Below are 20,301 nucleotides of genomic sequence, written 5' to 3' on the forward strand. Positions count from 1 at the left end.
TAATCCAGTGAGAAATAATTAATTCGCAGACCCTCTCCCTTCTCTTGCCTTTCTGTCCCTCTTCTAACTTCCCCTTCTCCTCTTTTCACTCCCCCCTCCTCTCGCTTATCTGTCTTAATAAGAAAGCTCTTTGACTCCTCCAGAGGCATTGCGGCTGAGGAAGGGAGGGAGGTCTGTAATGGATTTAAGGGCCCATTTTTAATTCATAGATTAAGACATTTGCTCAGAAGAAAGGGTAGGAAAAAAATGCACACAGAGCAGCATTAGATTTAATGTGTTGCTCTATTCAAGTCATTTCTGTAATGCTTTTGGCCTCATACCAACTATGTTAAAATTTGGCTTCTGCTTTTCAGGCAAACTTCAGAGTTCACCTCCAGTCTCACCGCCTCTCGCTACTACCTTCTTTATCTCTCTATATAATGTAACTCTCTCTTCTACTGATGGAAGAAAGGGAACAAATTGTGTCCATTATTAATTGGTCTAATGCATGCTTTGACAATCCTCTTGATGCCAGCAGAGCTTGGAAGAATAACCACAACAGCAAAAATGACATTAATACTGCAGTTGTCAGAGCTACAGGAAATGTGTGGACTGAGATGAATTAATAACCTGTGAGGGAGCCACCATGGTGCTAATGCTGATCACTTACAATGCTCCTGTCTCCCAAATTATATTTCTCACAAAACAAGTTGAATGTTTAAAACTAGGATGAACTCTTCTCATGTCCTCTCCAATAGCCAGAACTCAGCAGTATCTGAATGGGATATAGATTTCCAATTTTATCCCCAATGGCTGCGGGCTTGCTTCTTGATGAAGATCCAAAATCAATCACAGTCCAGGATGCTTCATGGCAATATCATAAGGAGGACTGAACCCTCTCTGAAGGCCAATGTGCAGCAACAATAAGGAGCTTTCATATTTACTGCCATTTTCTTTTCCCCTTAAATTTCTTCAGGACCTACAGAGTCACCTCAAAAAAAAAAAAAAAAAAAAAAAAATCAGAAAAATAGAAATGTATTGATTTAAAAAGGAAATTTCATCAGCATGTAGTTGATGCATTTAAACTTACTGGGCACTCTGACTGCAAACATCCCTGCAGTAGAATAACGCGGGGCTGCATTTGTGTGGGTGTGTAGCTTCAGATACTGATGAAACATGAAATATCATCCAGGAAGTTCAGTTTTAGTAACAAATCAAAGAGTTTGAAGGCTATTGGATGCAAAAACACTGCTCAGCGCTTTTTTAATACTCAGAGGCAGAAATTTACAACTCTGGAATGTTATCACAAGACAATTTTTGTCTTTGGTTTCAATGACTGCAAGGTAAACAGGAGAATATAATAATGTTTTCACATTACATCGACTAGGAAGGTACTCCTAGGCATACACCTACACAATGACCAGTGCCTTGCCTGATTGTGTTTCATTGGGTTCTGATGAAAGTAAACTTATTGTGGTGTCTGTGGTAGTAGTAGTAGTAGTAGTAGTAGTAGTAGCAGTAGTTGTAGTGGTAGTAGTATTAGTAGTAAGAAACCTTTATTTATATAGGTCTTCTCTAAACGATTATTAAGTGCCTTTCTTTTTCACATAAATGTGAATAATACAAAGTCAAGTTCAATAGAAGACATGATGAGCTTAAGTTAAGTGAAGGCTGTCCCATCGTATTGGAGTTAAAACAGTAAAAGCACAGTCTCCCTTTGTTTTGAGTCAGACGGCAGAACATCTAAACACTTTCTGTCAGCAACTCTGAAGAGCTGGTTTACAGAATATGGGGTTAAAAGATCAGAAATGTACAAGGGTTCCAAACCTGAAAGGGCTTTATATGTCATTAACGGGATCTTAAATTTAGTTCTGAAATGCAAGTGAAGTCAATGCAGTGCAGCCATATAAATCTGCTCTGTGCATTTGGTGTTGCCCAGAAGCCATTCTGGTGCATTCAGGTCCAAATGCCAACGTGCTTTTGCCAAACCATTTAGACATTTGAACTAAGAGGTAAAATAATCTAGGATAAGTGCCAAATAAAAGTTGTATGCTAAAAGGCAATATATGTCAGCAGAGGATGATAATTGAACAGCCGTAACCCTTTAGTTATATGCATGAGCTGGTAAATGTGGTTTAGCTTTATTGCCAGAGCGAGAAGAGAGCAGTAGACTAGACATAATACATATTGTTTGATAATCCAAGATTGTGCTCAAGTGATTCTTGGGAGCTTTATCTATCTAGATCACTTTTAACAATCAACAACTTATCCATTGAAAGGAACACTTCCCCCCAAATAACCATTTGTATATTAACTTTCCAACCTGTGTTATGCTGAATTTGCATGCCTCCATGGTGAATGAAGAAACCAAAACCCGAGAAAATTCTTGATGAATTTATATAAAACGGGGCTGCATTTAACAACCGCAACATCAAATATTCACAAACTCTCACACAATTTATGCAATATTATCCAAGTCTAAGTTATTTAGTTGTATGCTCAGTACTCCCCAAACAGACAGCCCCTTCTGATCGGGAACTGAACTGAAAGTGAAACTTAACCTGTGCTCTCTTCAGAGACAGATGCCATTGACAAAAACTGTAATTTTACCTCGCTGAACACAGTAGCTGCCCAGATCTGTAGTTAGCTTGGATTTGCCAAAGTCACACAATAACACTAACTAACCTTTTAAAATATTAAGTTCATACAATAACATAAAACAAACTGATTGAGCTAGTTGTAGATCATTAGCTCCCATGTTTAGCGATGGTATTGTCAATAGAGTCTTGCTTTGAAGAAAGCTTAGTTAAGTCAATGTTTAGCTCAGTTTCCTGTCAGAGGAGACTGTCCATTTGGGAAGTACTGAGCATATGACTGGATAAATTAGATTTTTAGATTCTTTGCGCAAAGCAGAAATGAAAGAAAAAGTTTTCACAAAGTCCTTCATAAATGAGTTGTAACACGGAGTGAGTAATTGAAAGACAAATGGACATTTGGGGGGAGTGAAGTATTCCTTTAACTGATAACTATGCTACCAACAACCACTGGTATGGAAATGGCTAGATGGATGTTACCATTTAGCGTTGTTTGCAATGTGGGCCTTCCAAAGATCCAAGCAATCATGTACTGTATATCATTTCTGTCATCAGCAGATGGTCATTGCAAAAATAATTTTTGCCTAAATCCTAAGCACTCTCTTCCTATCCTCTTCCTTCTTAGATGTAAATGACAACGTTCCATTTTTCACTTCCTCGATCTACGAAGCCTCGGTCACTGAAGGGGCAGAATCAGGAACTTTGGTTTTCCAGGTTTCAGCCAATGACCTTGACTTGGGTCTCAATGGCAAGGTGAAAACACACAACACATGCACACACACTCACACAGTGGTAAAAGTGGTAATGCTGCTTTTTCAGTGTTTTCTTGTGTGTTTATAACTCAGTTCCCTTTGAATACATGCACTCAATCATTTTCAGTCTCCCTCTGTTTTTGATTATCCAGAATGTGTTTCCTTGCTGTGTAAATGAATAGTTTAACTGTGCTTTGGCTCCTGACCTTTTACATAACTGTGTTTGAACCAACCCCCTTCCACCCAGATTTCCTACTCCCTGCTGGAAGATCGCAGTGGAGACCACCAGTATTTCCGTATTGACCCAGAGCTAGGATTCATCTACTCACAAACTGTGTTTGACCGTGAGACCAAAAGCTCCTACCTGCTGGAGGTTCAGTCTGTGGATGGCTGGGAGTCAGCACGGCCTGGCAAACATGGGCAACCCAATTCTGGTAAGTAAGGCTGACACTGCACAGAACAACTTGCGACTAAACTGATGGTTAAACTCTGATTGCTTTGGTGTTTTTGCAGTTTGTCCAGTATTGTTACGTCTCAAGCTTTAGTGCTAAGAACAGCAATTGTACTGGAAAAAGCTGTCATGGAGTAGTTAGGTTGAACTGGCACTGTGTTATAGCCGTATATGATGAAGAGCAGCTGCAGTGTATAGAGGTGAACTTGAATAATGACTTTAAAGCATAAGAAACATTTCATATTTCAGTAACCTCCGACAGGTTTTTACCTGTACTCCAAAGTTATCTAACCATATCTTACAAAAGGTAAGGCACTTCTGTAGTCCACAAAATATGTGGACACCTGATTATCACACCCTCGCGTGATGTGTTGAACATCTTATTAAACTGCTGCTGTAACAGCTTCTTGAAGGCTTTCCACCTGATTCTGGAACCTGTCACCAGGGATTTGCTCCCACTCAGCCACAGGAGCGTTAGTGGGATCAGCCACTGATGGTGATGAGGCCTGGCTCACAGTCTGCATTCTGCTTCATTCCAAAGGTGTTAGATGAGGTTAGGGATGGGAATTGATAGGATTTTTTTGATATCAATGCCATTATCGATTCTGCTTATCAATCCGATTCTTTATTGATTCCCTTATCGATTCCTCCTGTGAATTTTCTGTGTAGAAAAAGTAGACCTTACAGGTTTTTGGTGTCAACAACATAAATTTTATTGAGTTTATATTCTAAACAAGAGATAAGTGCTAAGTAAGTAAGTAAACAAAATATGAAATTGGTCCACTGCTATCATCTAAAATGGAACAAATGAAAGAATATTTGTACAGCATTTGTTTTCATTTACGTCAAATAACGTTAAAGAATCTGTTAGTGTTGTCACGGTACCAAAATTGGGACCCCTGGTAAGATACCAGTGAAAGTATCACGGTTCTGAGTAGTATCACGATACCACAGCAAAAATTAGGCAGATGTGCCTTTTGTCATTTATAAAAAGATAAATCACTTTTCTATAATACATCAATGATATTTCAATGGAATAAATTACTTATTGACTTATTCATACTTCAAAAACAGCATCAATAAGTGATTAACATAGGGGGGATCAAAATGAAATAAATAAATAAAATAAAAATCAACCAGCCACCCTCCTCCCCTGACAAGTAAAGAACAGTCCCTTCATAAGTAAAGAACAGTCCCTAAAGTGCGGTGAGGTTTGTGGAAATGTGAACGGTTCATTTATCCTCTGACACGTCACATACCTGTGTTCCGCCATGGCTCGGCTGTTCAGGTACTTCTGGACAGTCATGACACCAACAAAGAGGAAAATATTGGACCTGGAGCCGGGCTTCTCGGTCGCCGGTAAGCCATTATCTTGCGCCGCGGAGCACTATGGCCGCCGTATTTGACAGGAATACATATTCCTCTCCGTGTCTGTGACCCCCGTTCAACCCACAACTGACAGGATTTGCCTTTCCTTTCTGCTGCTGGTTGAAATCTGTACTCGCACAGTGTGCTGAATGATTTATTTTGCTTGCACAAAACTATTTTTAGTCGCAAATGCGAGTAACGTTAAAATGCTCGCACAGTAGAGCCCTGTAGTGGAAAACAAATCACTGTAGCATTGGTGATGTTTCCGCCCTTGCATGTAATTACGGTGCTGCATAAACTGCACATCATGCTGGTGTGATGAGTGAATGTCATGAGTCTTTTTGGTGAAGTGAAGCCAAGCTTTCGACCGCTTCTGTCTCGCCACCATTACGTCTTCTTTGTTGTTGAATGTACTGCTGACTGACGAGTGTGACGTGCGTCATCGACGTAAAGATTTGGCGTAATGAAAAGAATCGATAAGGGTATCGTTAAGCATAAAGGCTAATGATGTCGATGAATTGAACCAGTTGGAACTGGTTCTTAACAGGAACCGGTTCTCGATTCCCATTCCTAGGTTCAGGTCAGGGTCCTTTCATGCCAAAAAAAATACCTAATGGACCTCGTTTCTTGCACAGTGGCACTGTCATGTTGGAACAGGAAAAAAACCTTCCCCAAACTGTTGCTAAGAAGTTGGAAGGAAACTGTTTAAAATATCTTTGTATGCTTTACAGGGTTGGGACTGTCAAGGCACGTCCCAATTCAATTCCGATTCAGAGAGCAACGATGCTATCATAAATTGTTTATAAATGTGTCTTGATGTGTCAAAATTTTTGTTTTCCAGACATGATTTATTTTTTCTCATCGTCTGACTACTTGTTACTTTTAAAACACAGTGTATTTGAGCTGATCTTTAATAGAAAATAAACAGATGCATTAACTTCCTTTATCTTTTATTAATACAATAGTAGTAACAAATGCAAAAAATGTGTCAACTGGAAAACTATACTATAGATATGCTATGTGCTAGACTTGTTGATGTTGAAGTAGTCTCACCAACGATCAACTGCGATATGAAGAGCTTTTATTTCCACGAGGCCCAGGGTTTCAGAGTTTTGATTATTGACTTTTTCTGCATGGAGACATAATATTGCAAGAGAGAATTGTGAAATTGTAAAAGCAAATTTCTTTTAACCCCAACCGATAATGCTGTAGCATTAAGTATGAAGGTATTATTGGTGAAAAAGGTTTGAGCACCTGTAACAGTAGAATTTGTAGTTGTGTACAGTGATTTGTATGTGTCTAAGTATGAGTTGTGTACTTGTACAGTGATTTGTATGTGTGTCAGTATGAGTTGTGTACTTGTAGATTTTTTCTCTCCACAAATACAACACAACACTTACACATTCACAAATTCTTCATTACAGGTGCACAAATCCTATTTTACAAGTCACAGATTAAAAAAACTGACACGCTCACATTTTTGCTCCTATTGCTGCAGTATATTTGGTGCAAAACATATTTGTGCACCTGTATCAAACAATGTGAAGTTGTGCACAAAATTTGAACATGTGCAAACCTGAATGTGAAGTTGTGCAAAAAATGTTCAATGTATGTAAAATACTTTCTCAGGAAATTATTTGTGTTCCTTTAAAACACAAATACAAATCGATAATTACAACTGCTCGAATCTTCCCCACAAGTCACAGATTGTTTCCTTCCACACGAGTCACAGATTCTGTTTCCCTCAACTACAAATCACAAATCACGCCTTCACTGAGGTGAAAAACTATCTGTGCATTCAGTCTACGGAGAAAAAGGCGGGTGCTGATCTGTGATCAACTGATTCCACAACCAATCAAAGGAGAGTGACTTTTGTCTGCATGGCGGAGTGAGAAGGAGAGAAGGCCTGCCGGTGGTGGATTGTTTTCAAACTAACATGAGCAGAGATAGCGATTTTGGCAACATTCAAGGTAGGTTGTATTTTTAACCACATTAATAAATAAACTGCGACGCGAAGCTGAGAAATTTAGTGTCCTGTCGCTTTTCCTCTGTTTTGCTAACCCTCCTCCCTGCCTTGTGCATTTGTTTTCAATGAAGTCGTTGAAAAATCAATCCGTGGAGCGGTTGATTATCATACATGTTACGATGTGTGTATTGTTGTAGTCTTATCTGTCATAAACTGTAACAAGAGATTACGGGGCGCGTGTGTGGCGCGGTCGTGGTGATTTATGTTTAACCTCATTTTCTTTACCCATATGCCTCACTAAGAACATTCTTAGTTTGTCACTTAATGTTCTTGATAATTTTGGCTGTGTTTATATATCACATATATATATATATACACATTCACATTTCACATTCACATGCTATGAATGCAGATCTGCAAGACCCTGTATGTATCTGCACATACACACATTTATGTACAGACACTCATGCGCATACACATTTATTTTTCAATACAAGCAAAACTTTATGGTTAAGTAGCATGATGGATATTGATTTTGGTATTGATCACTCTCCACTTGACATGCTTATTTACCTATACATTTTTGTCCTACCCCATGCAGAGCTGGCTCATGAAGCCCTTTGCGGACACTGGCAGATTGACCCAGAACAGCACACCTATAACTACAGATTAAGCAGTGCATGGTCGGTTGTGGAAATGGCTTTTGGGAGATTGAAAGGACGGTGGAGGTGCCTCCTAAAAACCTGCCATTCAAATGTTTATTTAATTTAGTTCTGGTTGTGTATGCTGCACATGTTTTGGCTGCTACTCTCCATTGTTTTTGCTGTTTTGTTGCTGCTTAACTGACTACTACTTCATGTCACCAATATTACTTCATCCTTCAGTTAAATAAATTCATAGAAATGATTATGGCTGTCATGTTCTCATTTCTTTATAAACACAGTGACTGAAGACATCTATGAAAAGCATCTTCATAAGTGGGTAACCTGTTGAGTTCTTGACTTGTTTTTACTAGCTTTACTTGAACTTATTACACGGTTAAATTGTACATCATTAAGTGAAAACATACAGAAGCAGACATGTCTCTTTAGAAGGGAATTTATTTAAATACAAAAAAACAAGCTAATGATAAAAGTGACAAGTGTGCATTGAATGTGCAAAACTAAAACTTCCCATGAAACAGAGCTGCTCATTTCTGGGCTTGGGCCTCCATCACAGACACCATGTGCCCCATCAGTCCAAGAAACACACTGGTGTCAGTCTCCAGCTTCTGCAGCAGGGCATCATTCAGGTCCTTGCTGTGCTGTGAGAACCTCTCATCTGCCCTCTCCAGGCATTCAAGCAGCTCTGTGTTGCTGTCTCTCTTCCTCTTTCCTGTGTACAAGAATAGAAGAATCAGTTTAAAAGTTTGTCATTAAGTCATAAGTAGATAAACACAGGTTTAGCAGTACAATGTAACAAACATGTCAGCTCAACAATCAACACTAGTCTCATAACAGTATACAGACCTCACACCATATGGAAATGAGGATGTGGGTATAAAAGTAACTGACAATTGTGCACAGTATTGCTGATTGGAGTATGTAGCTGCCCTGGTTCAATGGCAGCAGTCATGGGTGGTAGGAGATTGTGTATGAATGATTGTTCATTTATCACAGCACATATTTATATTATCAAGTCATACTTTTAGGTACATCTCCATGTCTGCATGGTGTCTGGTGAGACAAACTACTGGATAAACAGCACAACAACTCTTACCTGGTCTGGTCTGGTGGCTTTGACCTGAGTTGCTGGACACTGGATGGTGTTGGCGAGCTGCAGTGGAGTAGCGACGTTAGCTCGTAGTTAGCATTGTCTTGTTCGATGGCAGATAACTCTGTAGACCACATGAAAACAGCGCTTTAAACAGTGACTTGTCCACTACCAGGGCTCAACAATAAGGATTGCCCGATTGCCCGGGGCAAGTAAAACTCACGGTCGGGCATGTAAACTAACAACTCACTTGCCCGATTGGGCAAGTTGCTAAAAATAGTAAAAGTTAATAACTAATTGATAAAATAAATGTATTTTAAAACGTGCTCTTCTGCTCTGATGCAGTGGTCTCTCTGCCTGAAGTCACAGGCACAGCTGTGTAACAATGTCCTGCCCACAGCCCCCATTGATATTTTGCGCGACGGACGCTTCATATAATAACATAACAATATACAATTTATGGTGTTATGTCATCGTGTCATTTCTGTCTCTACATGGTCACGCGTTAACAATTCTCCTCTGCTCTCTGTATCGCGCACGGCGGAGTTCCGCCACACACAGAGCTGAGCACGCTAGAGCGGCTCGGGCTGCATTTTCCTGACCAAACCTGACCCCCAGTTTGTCAGCTGACAAAGTTATTGAAATGGACAGTGTGTAAATAATCAACAGACTGCTGTTACGTACAGACAAACACGCTGCTCGCACAGCAGCTCAGCACGGCACTCATGCTGAGCTTGTGTTGCGTTCAGGCGTTGTCACGTAAATAACAACTTCCAGCACTTAAATAGGTCATAGCACAAAACAGCAGCATGTCAAGTGACTTTTTACTTTATTATATTCAGTACAATTATATGTTCCTAAATCTTGAGACACCTCATATGTAAGCTAGACAGACATTTCACCTGCTCATTACTGTGCACAAATGTACTGTATGTACTTAATCCTAAAGAGCCCTTCTGGTGCCAGTAGATACACAGAAACATCCCAGCAGGCTGTGCTTTGCAAGCATACAAAAAAGTTTTACGCATGTGAAAATTATTTTTCATGCGTGTGCTTCACCTCCACTGCTACAACTCCATCCTAGGAGAAACACTGCTGTGTGCGTTTTGTGCAACATCTGGATGTGGTAGTCTACCGGTAGAGTAGAGAGAGCTAAGTAGCGTTGAAGTAGAGTAGAGCAGGGCAGAGAGATGGAAGCAAAATATATTAAACCCAGTGTTAATACAGCAGAACTGGAGAGAGTGGTGAAAAATAAATAGAGGTGGGCATGGCTCAAGTAGGGCGCAAAATTATAGACGGAGAACGATTGACAAATTTTTCACTTTAAGCCCTGACACTGTCATTTTTGTGTAGGAATTAAGCTACAATACATGACGTATGTTGTTTTAATTCATAAATACAGTGTGAATAAAGATTACATAACATAAAAATAACTGCAGTCTTTGTTATTTGATTAAATTAAACAATTTTTATAGGGCAAGTAAAAACTGACTTCGGGCAAGTAGATCTCTGACCAACTTGCCCGACTGGGCAAGTGAAAAAAACCTTAGCGTTGAACCCTGACTACATATTATACAATGTTTAGCCAACTGAAAGTGGAGCTGGTAGGTGAGCCCATGGCTAAGTAACTTGCTAACGTTAGCTAGTGTTACCAAGGCTAACCTGTTGATCAGTTAACATTAAGCCAAGCAGACATCACAAACAATAGCTGTGTCCCAATTTAGCGCCGCATCCTCCGAGGGACACGGGCCTAAATTGGGACACAGCTGTTATCTGAAAAAAATTGGTAAAACTAAACAACTATGTGCAAGGCGAAAATGTTCAAAAGCAAACTTACCGGGGTCCGTTTGCGGCAGCGTTATGCTTTCGTTCACCATCACCAGCGCCATAGAATATAACAAGGGCTCTTCAAGGTCTCTGACCATCGTCTCCAGCATTGCACCGACTGAGTGGCTCAATAACCCCGCCCCCTTCCCCGCGACGTGACCAGAGATATTGGATGAAGCAAGATACCCAACTCAGCTCACTTCCTGATTCAGTGACGTCAGCGCCACGCCCCCGTAGGAGACTTGCGGCAGCTCTGAATGTATTGTTGAGGGAGAACAGGCTCTGATTGGAGGGAGAGCTAACCACGCCCACTTAGGAGACAGGAAGAGTAATCGTTTTCTTAACATTGGATAAGCCTACAGTTGGGTACCTCCCTTCATCCAGTATCTCTGACGTGACCTTCTCACTCCGCCATGCAGACAAAAGTCACTCTCCTTTGATTGGTTGTGGAATCAGTCGATCACAGATCAGCACCCGCCTTTTTCTCCGTAGACTGAATGCACAGATAGTTTTTCACCTCAGTGAAGGCGCGATTTGTGATTTGTAGTTGAGGGAAACAGAATCTGTGACTCGTGTGGAAGGAAACAATCTGTGACTTGTGGGGAAGATTCGAGCAGTTGTAATTATCGATTTGTATTTGTGTTTTAAAGGAACACAAATAATTTCCTGAGAAAGTATTTTACATACATTGAACATTTTTTTGCACAGCTTCACATTCAGGTTTGCACATATTCAAATTTTGTGCACAACTTCACATTGTTTGATACAGGTGCACAAATATGTTTTGCACCAAATATAAATGTGAGCCTGTCAGTTTTTTAATCTGTGACTTGTAAAATAGGATAGGATAGGATTTGTGCACCTGTAATGAAGAATTTGTGAATGTGTAAGTGTTGTGTTGTATTTGTGGAGAGAAAAAGAAATCTACAAGTACACAACTCATACTGACACACATACAAATCACTGTACAAGTACACAACTCATACTGACACACATACAAATCACTGTACAAGTACACAACTCATACTTACACACATACAAATCACTGTACAAGTACACAACTCATACTTACACACATACAAATTACTGTACAAGTACACAACTCATACTTACACACATACAAATCACTGTACACAACTACAAATTCTACTGTTACAGGTGCTCAAACCTTTTTCACCAGTAATACCTTCATAATTAAGATTTCAATTTGCACTGTGTATTCAGACAGGTGTTGTTCTTCTGACATAATTATGCCGCACCCATCTTTTCAAATGATGAAGCATCATAGCTACAGCCTAGAATTGTGTAGTGCTCCATGGTTCAATCTCACTGTCCTTTACTCCTGTCCAACCAAGGCTTTGTGTTGACCATGATGGTCTTAGGTTTCTGTACTGCTGCTCAGCTAAGGAAATCCATGTCATGAAGCTCCCCACTAACCACTCCTGTGCTAATGTTGCTTCTGGAGGCCGTTTAGAATTCATTTGGGAGTCAGTCCAGTTGTGTGAGCTTGTGTGGCCTGCCGCTTCACTGCTGAGCTGTCATGACTCCTAAGCTGGGGAAAATCATGCAGGGAAGAAATCTGACGAACAGACTTACCCCCAATTTTCACATACTCCGTCTGTGCCGCGCAGCGCACTGCGTAGCAGATATGCTCCCATTCTAGTGAATAGCTTCATCTCCACAACGCGCTGTGCAGCGTCTGTGGAGCGTCCCAGAAGTGGAAGCAGGGTATTTTTGACCTTAATATAACCTTTATGATGTTTTTCTGAGATATGATCTGTTGTTGACGTTAATTTTGAACAAGAGTTAATTGCAATGGTTATTGAGTCTTCAGCTTTAATGTAAAAAGGCAAACAGATTGATGTAATTGCAGAAATGATTTAGATTCTGTTGATATTGGCGTTGTAATCCAGTTTATATAGCGACGGTGGTTGCTGTTATGCTGACTGAAAAGGAGGACGAGTACAAAAGGGGAGAGAGCTGTCGACAGCTGCTCTGTAGACTTCATTTAAGGCTCCAAATCTTCATTGAAGGCAGCAATAATCTCTGTTTTCCTTTTTCTGTCTCTTTCCCACATCTGTTCATCTCTCCCTACTGAATGACCAAAGGCCATCTTTCTCTCTCTCAGTCTGCCTCCCTCTCTTGCTCCATCTCTTCATTTCTCTCTCATTTGCTGCCAGATGAAATGCATACATGCTCCAACGGTAGAATAGAGAGATGCAGAGAAATGAACAGATGTTCAGACAGATGGGTGAATGGAGAGAGGTGTTGAATAAACAGCAAGACAGACCAGGATATATTTTTAATAAATATGATCATAGATTATTAACAGATCTTCTCTCTAGGTTTGGCTCACTACCACATTTGTTGTAATGTAAACAGTTGTTAAATATTAAGCAGAGCAGAGACTGAGAGACTGCAGTGAAGCTGAGAGTTATTTTATTTTTTTCTGTGTCATAAATATTGAATGGGGCTGCATGAAGAAGGATGGGTGACAGGAAAATTAACAGATATTTAACACGGATTCATACATCACATCTGTTAAACCTCTGAAGAAAAAAATATCTCACATCTTAAAGAGTTGCTGGCCTAAAAACTCAATTTTAAACAAACTCCCTGCTCTCTGCTCTGAAACAAACAAAAAAATAAATAAATTAAAATCTGATTTATATAAGCATGGCTGCATACCAGGGTGGCATGATTGATTTAAGGAGCATCAGGGAATAATCCGATTTATATAAATTCTAAGACTGTTTTTTCCCTTCCTATTCAGCTTCCTTTTGTTACAGCGGATCCAATTCTGCCCTTAAAGCTCTGAAGCTCTGAAGCTCTAAAGATATTTGACACATTAAAACAGGATTCTTTTAAAACTCAAAATGTTTTCTGAGCTGGTTATCAGTCAATGCACATTAGATCATTAGTATTAATTAATATTAAAGGGCCAGTGTGTAATATTTGGCATGGTTTATTGTCAATCTGAATCTGAATCTGAATATTCTACCCATTAATATGTTTATATAAGTGTATAATCGCTATAAAATAAAATTCATTTGGTTTTCGTAGCTTTATAATTATGCTTTCATATATATATATATATATATATATATATATATATATATATATATATATATATATATATATATATATATATAGCAAGGGCCTTGCTTTAGAGAGGTCGCCATCTTGCGCCGGCATGTATGTATGGCAGACCGAGCGGACAATCCAGCCAGCCAGAGAACGCGTTTCGCGTGTATAAATAAACCAACGAAGACAGCGGGAGGAAGGAAGAAGGAGGAGGAAACAGCAGAGAGTGTTCGTCGATAGAGAGTAGTGGAAGTAGTTATAAAGTTTGCGAATGGACCACACTTACCACGCAACAGGAGAGAATGAACCCGAACCGTCATCTGCGAGGAAAAGAAGACGCAACTTCACTCCTTGTGATGCACTCTCCGCGGCGCTTTTCCTCCTGATGATTTATCTCCCCAACGATGGTAGCACCGAATCCCATTCTGTGCATTCAGCCTCTCTTCTTGCCCGCTCAGCATCAAACACATGGAATTCCTCATCTGTATGCTCCGGCTCAAACGGTGTGGCTCTGGGTCTGTGTCTGCTACAAGAAACTCTTCACAATCGCGTTCAAAGTCGTCCATTGCAGCTACTATAGTCCGGAGATATTGCTAGGCTAAATAAACAGCTGAGCTTTGTTTACCGGCTACGCTGTCAGTCAGTGTGCGGGCTGGAGATTGGCGGAGCAGAGAGGAGAGGGGGTGCCCGCTAGGTATTGTAAACGAGAATGTGTGTATGGAGTGTGTGTGTTACGCTAGAAGAGTCAGAGTTTGGGACGGAGTCTTTTACCCCCTGGAGTGTTACCAGAGTTTTTGGAGTGCTCAAATAAACTGGCCTTTTTCCCGAACGCTACTCTGGTCTCCTGCTCGTGAGGGATTCATTACAATACCATAACATGGTTTAGATTTCTAAATAAATATTCACCTCGTCACTAGATAGACCTACTCCTGAAAAACTCGTGCGCAAGGCTTTTTGTCCCTATGAGGCCACCGTCATTTACCCGACGGGAGGGGTGAGCGAGTGAGCCCTACAATCTAGAATTTGACCACTGATGTCACTGTTTTCAATGGTTTTCAACCCATTTTACACAGTGGCCCTTTAACTGTACAATAACAAATTAAAGTATGTCAGCATGCAAATTCTTAACCTTCCATATTGACATTATTTTTAAGCCTGTTGTCTTCATAACATAAGCAACTCCCTGAAGTTTGGCTGTGGTTTTGGTGTGCCACCCCAAGTTGTTTAGTGGCCCAGTCTGGCCACCACTATGAAAAATCCTTGGGGTGCTATTGATCTCCAAGCAAGAACTACTTTTGGCTGTGAAAAGGTTGTAGTCTAAAATTTTTCAAAAACACTTGTTACCAACACATCTGATTTCACGTGCTGGTGAATTTCTGCATGTAACCAAGTTGAAATTATAGCAAATTCTTTGCCTTCATTGCTGGAAACAAGTCCCCATACAAACATTCTGGCCTTGCCTCTAGTGGCAGCTCTCATTATTATAGTTTTGTAGGTCATTCATTAAGTACATGTTTTGATTTGGAATGATTGAAGCCTCCTTTACAATATCTTTGTGTACTTGACATCTATTTAAAAGCTTGCGTGCTTCTGCGTATTGTATAATACAGTTCCAACTTCACAGAAATACTTGCTATTACAGGTTTCATAAACTCCAGTAAACCATGGTTGTACACTCCCATTAACACCATTTTAACTTTACTGATGCATTAGCATGATGGTCACATGGTTTCATTGGATGAATAAAAGCATTTCACCATGTGGCTTAGGTAAAAACTACCTATGGTTGGATAGAATTTTCCATAATGAGCCCTTTGCTGTGGTTCTCACCAAGAGACTGGTCATTTTAGCACCCACAGTTTTCTAAAGCAGGGCTGCCAGCTCTCATCACTTTTATTACCATGAGAAAGTATTGCTTGAGTGCTCACCTACATTTGATGTCTCTTTGGTTATGTGAGGATATCTGTATGGTACGATATTGAAGCTTCATATTTGGAATACTTTCTTAAAGAATCTTTTTCAAAAACATAAAACTCTAATAACCATGATAGCAGGCAAACCTGAGGTGAATTCTAACTTCATCCCCAATACATTTCCACCAGGTTTCAGAGCCCTGTCATTGATCCTGGAAATTTAATGGGTTGCACTGTTTAAAATATTTACTTAAATCATTGACTTATTTTTATAAGGCTAAATAGCTAATAAATCAAAAAATATTTTTTCCACCTCATCATATGTTCTTTTCAAGAGCTGTGAAAGGGTCGTGTGTGATTTATCCTGGCCTTATTTGAGTAGAGGAAAAGTCCACTAGCTGCTAGGTTAGTTTGTGCAGTAGGCTAATAATGTTGGGCTTATGCCAATAATGTTGGCATGTTGTATATGTAGACAGTTGTTGCGTTACTGGCTTTTTTTGAGTGAAGGAAAAGTTTGTCATTTTTGCGCACAGGGCGACGGCTCCATGTTGTTTCTTCGGGCCCCATGGCCTAAGGCCTAATGGCAGTGCGGAGTACCCAGCCTTCTTGGAGTCTCTTGGCGGAGACCTGCAAGGGGTGCCAGCTGGGGACTCCATAATTCTCCTGGGGGACTTCAACGCTCACGTGGGCAATGACGGAGAAACCTGGAGGGGGGTGATTGGGAGGAATGGCCTGCCTGATCTGAACCTGAGTGGTGCTTTGTTATTGGACTTCTGTTCGAACAAAGGACTGGCCATAACGAACACCATGTTCGAACACAGGGAGGTTCATAAGTGTACCTGGTACCAGAACACCCTAGGCCTAAGATCAATGATCGATCTTGTGGTTTATATCAGCAGATCTGCTGCCATGTGTCTTGGACGCTCGGGTGAAGAGAGGAGCAGAGCTGTCAACTGATCACTACCTGTTGGTGAGTTGGATCAGATGGCGGGGGAGGCTGCCGGACAGACCTGGTAAACTCAAACGTGTAGTGAGGGTGAACTGGGAATGTCTGGCAGAGGACTCTGTCCATGGGGTCTTCAACTCCCACCTCCGGGAGAATATTGTGTGCATCCCGGGGGAGGTTGGGGACATGGAGTCTGAGTGGGCCATGTTCAAAGCCTCCATTGTGGAGGTGGCTGCTAGGAGCTGTGGTCAGAAGGTTGTTGGTGCCTGTCGGGGCAGCAACTGAGGCCGTCAGGCTGAAGAAGGAGGCCTTTCGGGTCTGGCTGGCCCAGGGGTCTCTTGAAGCAGCAGACAGGTACTGGTTCGCCAGAAGGGCTGCAGCTGTGATGGTCACTGAAGCAAAAACCCGGGTGTGGGAAGAGTTCGGGGAGGCTATGGAGAAGGACTTTCAGTTGGCCTCAAGGAATTTCTGGCAGACTGTTAACCCACTCAGGAAGGGAAAGCAGGGCTTGTCTCAGGCTGTGCTCAGCAGAGAGGGAGAACTGCTGACCCGAACTGGGGAGATCGTTGGGCGGTGGAAGGTGGACTTTGAGGACCTCCTGAACCCGGCCATCACGTCCACTGAGAACGAGGCAGAGCTTGAAGACTCGGAGGAACTCTCGCCCATATCCCTGGCGGAGGTTGCTCCCCAGTGGCAAGGCGCCGGGTGTGGATGAGATTTGCCCTGAGATGCTGAAGGCTCTGGGCACTGTTGGGCTGTCTTGGCTGACACGCCTGTTCAGTGTCGCGTGGAGGTCGGGTACAGTGCCTGCAGAGTGGCAGACCGGGGTGGCGGTCCCCATCTTCAAAAAAGGGGACCGGAGGTCGTGCTCCAACTATTGGGGTATCACACTGCTCAACCTCCCGAGTAAAGTTTACTCCAGGGTGTTGGAAAGGAGGCTCCGACCGATTGTCGAACTTCAGATTCAGGAGAAGCAATGCGGATTTCATCCTGGCCGTGGAATAGTGGACCAGCTCTTTACCCTTGCAAGGCTGCTGGAGGGGGTGTGGGAGTTTGCCTATCCAGTCTACATGTGCTTTGTGGACCTGGAGAAGGTTTATGACTGCGTCCCTCGAGGGGTCCTGTGGGGGGTACTGCGGGAGTATGTGGTTCCAGGCTCGCCTCTACGAGCCATCCAGTCCCTGTATGACCAAAGTGAGAGCTGTGTCCGCATACTCGGTGTGAAGTCGACCACGTTTTCAGTGGGTGTTTGCCTCCGCCAAGGTTGTCCCTTGTCACCAATCCTCTTTGTGATCTTCATGGACAGGATCTCGAGGCGCAGCCGGGGGAAGGAAGGGGTCCGGTTTGGGGACCTCAGAATTGCATCCCTGTTTTTTGCAGATGATGTGGTTCTGTTGGCTCCATCACACCGTGACCTCCAGCATGCACTGGAGCGTTCTGCAGCCGAGTGTGAAGCAGTTGGGATGAGAGTCATTACCTCCAAGTCTGAGGCCAATGGTTCTCTGTCGGAAACCGGTGGATTGCCCTCTCCGGGTTGGGGGAGAGTTACTGCCTCAAGCGAGGTAGTTCAAGTCACTTGGGGTCTTGTTCACGATTGAGGGTAGAATGGAGCATGAGATGGATCGGCGGGTTGGTGCGGCTTTTGCAGTGACGCGGGCGCTGCGCTGGAAAGCTAAGCTTTCAATTTACTTGTCCATCTACGTCCCAACCCTCACCTATGGTCATGAACTCTGGGTAGTGACCGAAAGAATGAGATCGCTCAGCCTTAGAGATAGGGTAAGGAGCTCGGACATCCGGAAGGAGCTCGGAGTAGAGCCGCTGCTCCTTCGCGTCGAAAGGGGGTCAGTTGAGGTGGTTCGGGCATCTGATCAGGATGCCTCCTGGGCGCCTCCCACTGGAGGTGTCTTGGGCACGTCCCTCTGGTAGGAGGCCCCAGGGCAGACCCAGAACAAGCTGGAGGGATTACATATCTTGTCTGGCCTGGGAACACCTTGGGGTCTCCAAGGAGGAGCTGGAAAGTGTTGCTGGGGAGAGGGATGTCTGGGGTGCTTTGCTCGGCCTGCTGCCTCCACGACCCGGCCCCAGATAAGCGGATGAAAATGGATGGATGGATGGAAATGTCATAGGCTTATGTGAATACTATTAGCATGTATTATTTGTGGAGTAAATGTGCCAAATAAAAGCCAACAGTTTTGTCTGTGAGCTGTATGAGTTTTAATTGAGCTGAATTTTGCACTTTTGTTTAATGTTGTTGCTATTAAGAAATTCTTTCATGCTTGTTTATAGGGATGCACCGAATATTTGGTAACCGAATATATTTGGCCGAATATTGCAAAAAAAAACACACATTCGGTATTCGGTGGAATAAGTTAAAAGCAAGGCCGAATAATAGAGGCGCGGTTTTGATAACGCAATCAAACAGCATGCCATGACGGGCAGATTAAAATGTCGGCAGTGTGGCGATCCATCCGTCACCGCACTCGCATTTGTGACTAAAAATAGTTTTGAGCGAGCAAAATAGGCTTAAATCATTCAGCACGCTGTGCGAGCAGCCTACAGATTTCAACCACCAGCAGAAACGAAAGGCGAATCCCACCGATTGTGGGTTGAACGGGGGTCACAGACACAGACAGTAATGTATTCCAGTCAAATACGGCGGCCATTGGCTTACCGGCGAGGAGAAGTCGGCTCCAATAATATCCTCTTCTTGGCGTGTGGACTGCCCAGAAGTAGGCTACCTGAACAGCCGAGCCAGCCGAACACAGGTATATGATGTGTCGGAGGAGAAACGAGCCGTTCACGGCCCACAAACCTCACCGCACTTTAGGGACTGTTCTTTACTTATGAAGGGACCATCAGGGGAGGAGGGTGGCTGGTTGAATCTTATTTTATTTATTTATTTTATTTTGATCCCCCCTATGTTCATCACTCATTGGTGCTGTTTTTAAAGTATGAATAAGTCAATAAGTAATTTATTCCATTGAAATATCATTGATGTATTATAGAAAAGTGATTTATCTTTTTATAAATGACAAAAGGCACATCTGCCTCATTTTCGCTGTGGTATCGTGATACTACTTAGAACCATGATATTTTCATTGGTATCGTACAGTGGGTCCCAATATTGGTACCCTGACAACACTAATCTGGAGGGGGTTCATCTGCAAAAACTAATGAAAAACTAAACAACGATATTCGATATTCGGTACTCGGTACTCGGTATTCGGTATTCGGCCAAGCGTTTAATATTATTCGGCTTCGGCCACAAATTTTCATTTCGGTGCATCCCTACTTGTTTATGTGTGTTAGTTGAATTAATCAAACTTAACTGCACTTGACAGAAGCTCAACACAGTGGCCCCACCGGTAGCTAGCGTTATGGAGGTATAATTGCAGAGCGACCCGCACACACCACTGCAGAAGTATAAATGTTCACAATGGTGTAGGCCATTTGCACAGTTTAAAATCAGCCTTTACATCAGCAGCCAGAGCTGAAGAGAGCAGGGTTGTGTTACATGATCAGTGGGTACAGCTCCAGAGAAAGCAGGTCCCTTCTGCTGTGTCCAAGTGTATTGTTCGTGATTTTAAGATGTATTCATGTGATATTTATTTATTTTTTTTTTTTGGGTGGAGTGCAAAAGAGGGGCCAGTGCTATAAGCAAAAGTCCGT

At 42.1% G+C, this 20,301-nt stretch overlaps 1 protein-coding gene across 1 annotated transcript in view; it reads left to right on the forward strand.

The window, feature by feature from the left end:
* Nucleotides 1–20,301, forward strand: part of LOC117250859 (neural-cadherin) — a 460,454-nt gene that overhangs the window by 225,187 nt on the left and 214,966 nt on the right. The window contains exons 14-15 of the mRNA XM_033616852.2: nucleotides 3,199–3,326; nucleotides 3,573–3,759. Of these exons, the coding sequence (XP_033472743.2) occupies nucleotides 3,199–3,326; nucleotides 3,573–3,759 (315 nt within the window). The remainder of the gene's footprint in view (nucleotides 1–3,198; nucleotides 3,327–3,572; nucleotides 3,760–20,301) is intronic.

This window comes from Epinephelus lanceolatus, chromosome 2 (genome assembly GCF_041903045.1).
Source record: "Epinephelus lanceolatus isolate andai-2023 chromosome 2, ASM4190304v1, whole genome shotgun sequence".
In the NCBI taxonomy this organism is placed as follows: domain Eukaryota; kingdom Metazoa; phylum Chordata; class Actinopteri; order Perciformes; family Serranidae; genus Epinephelus; species Epinephelus lanceolatus.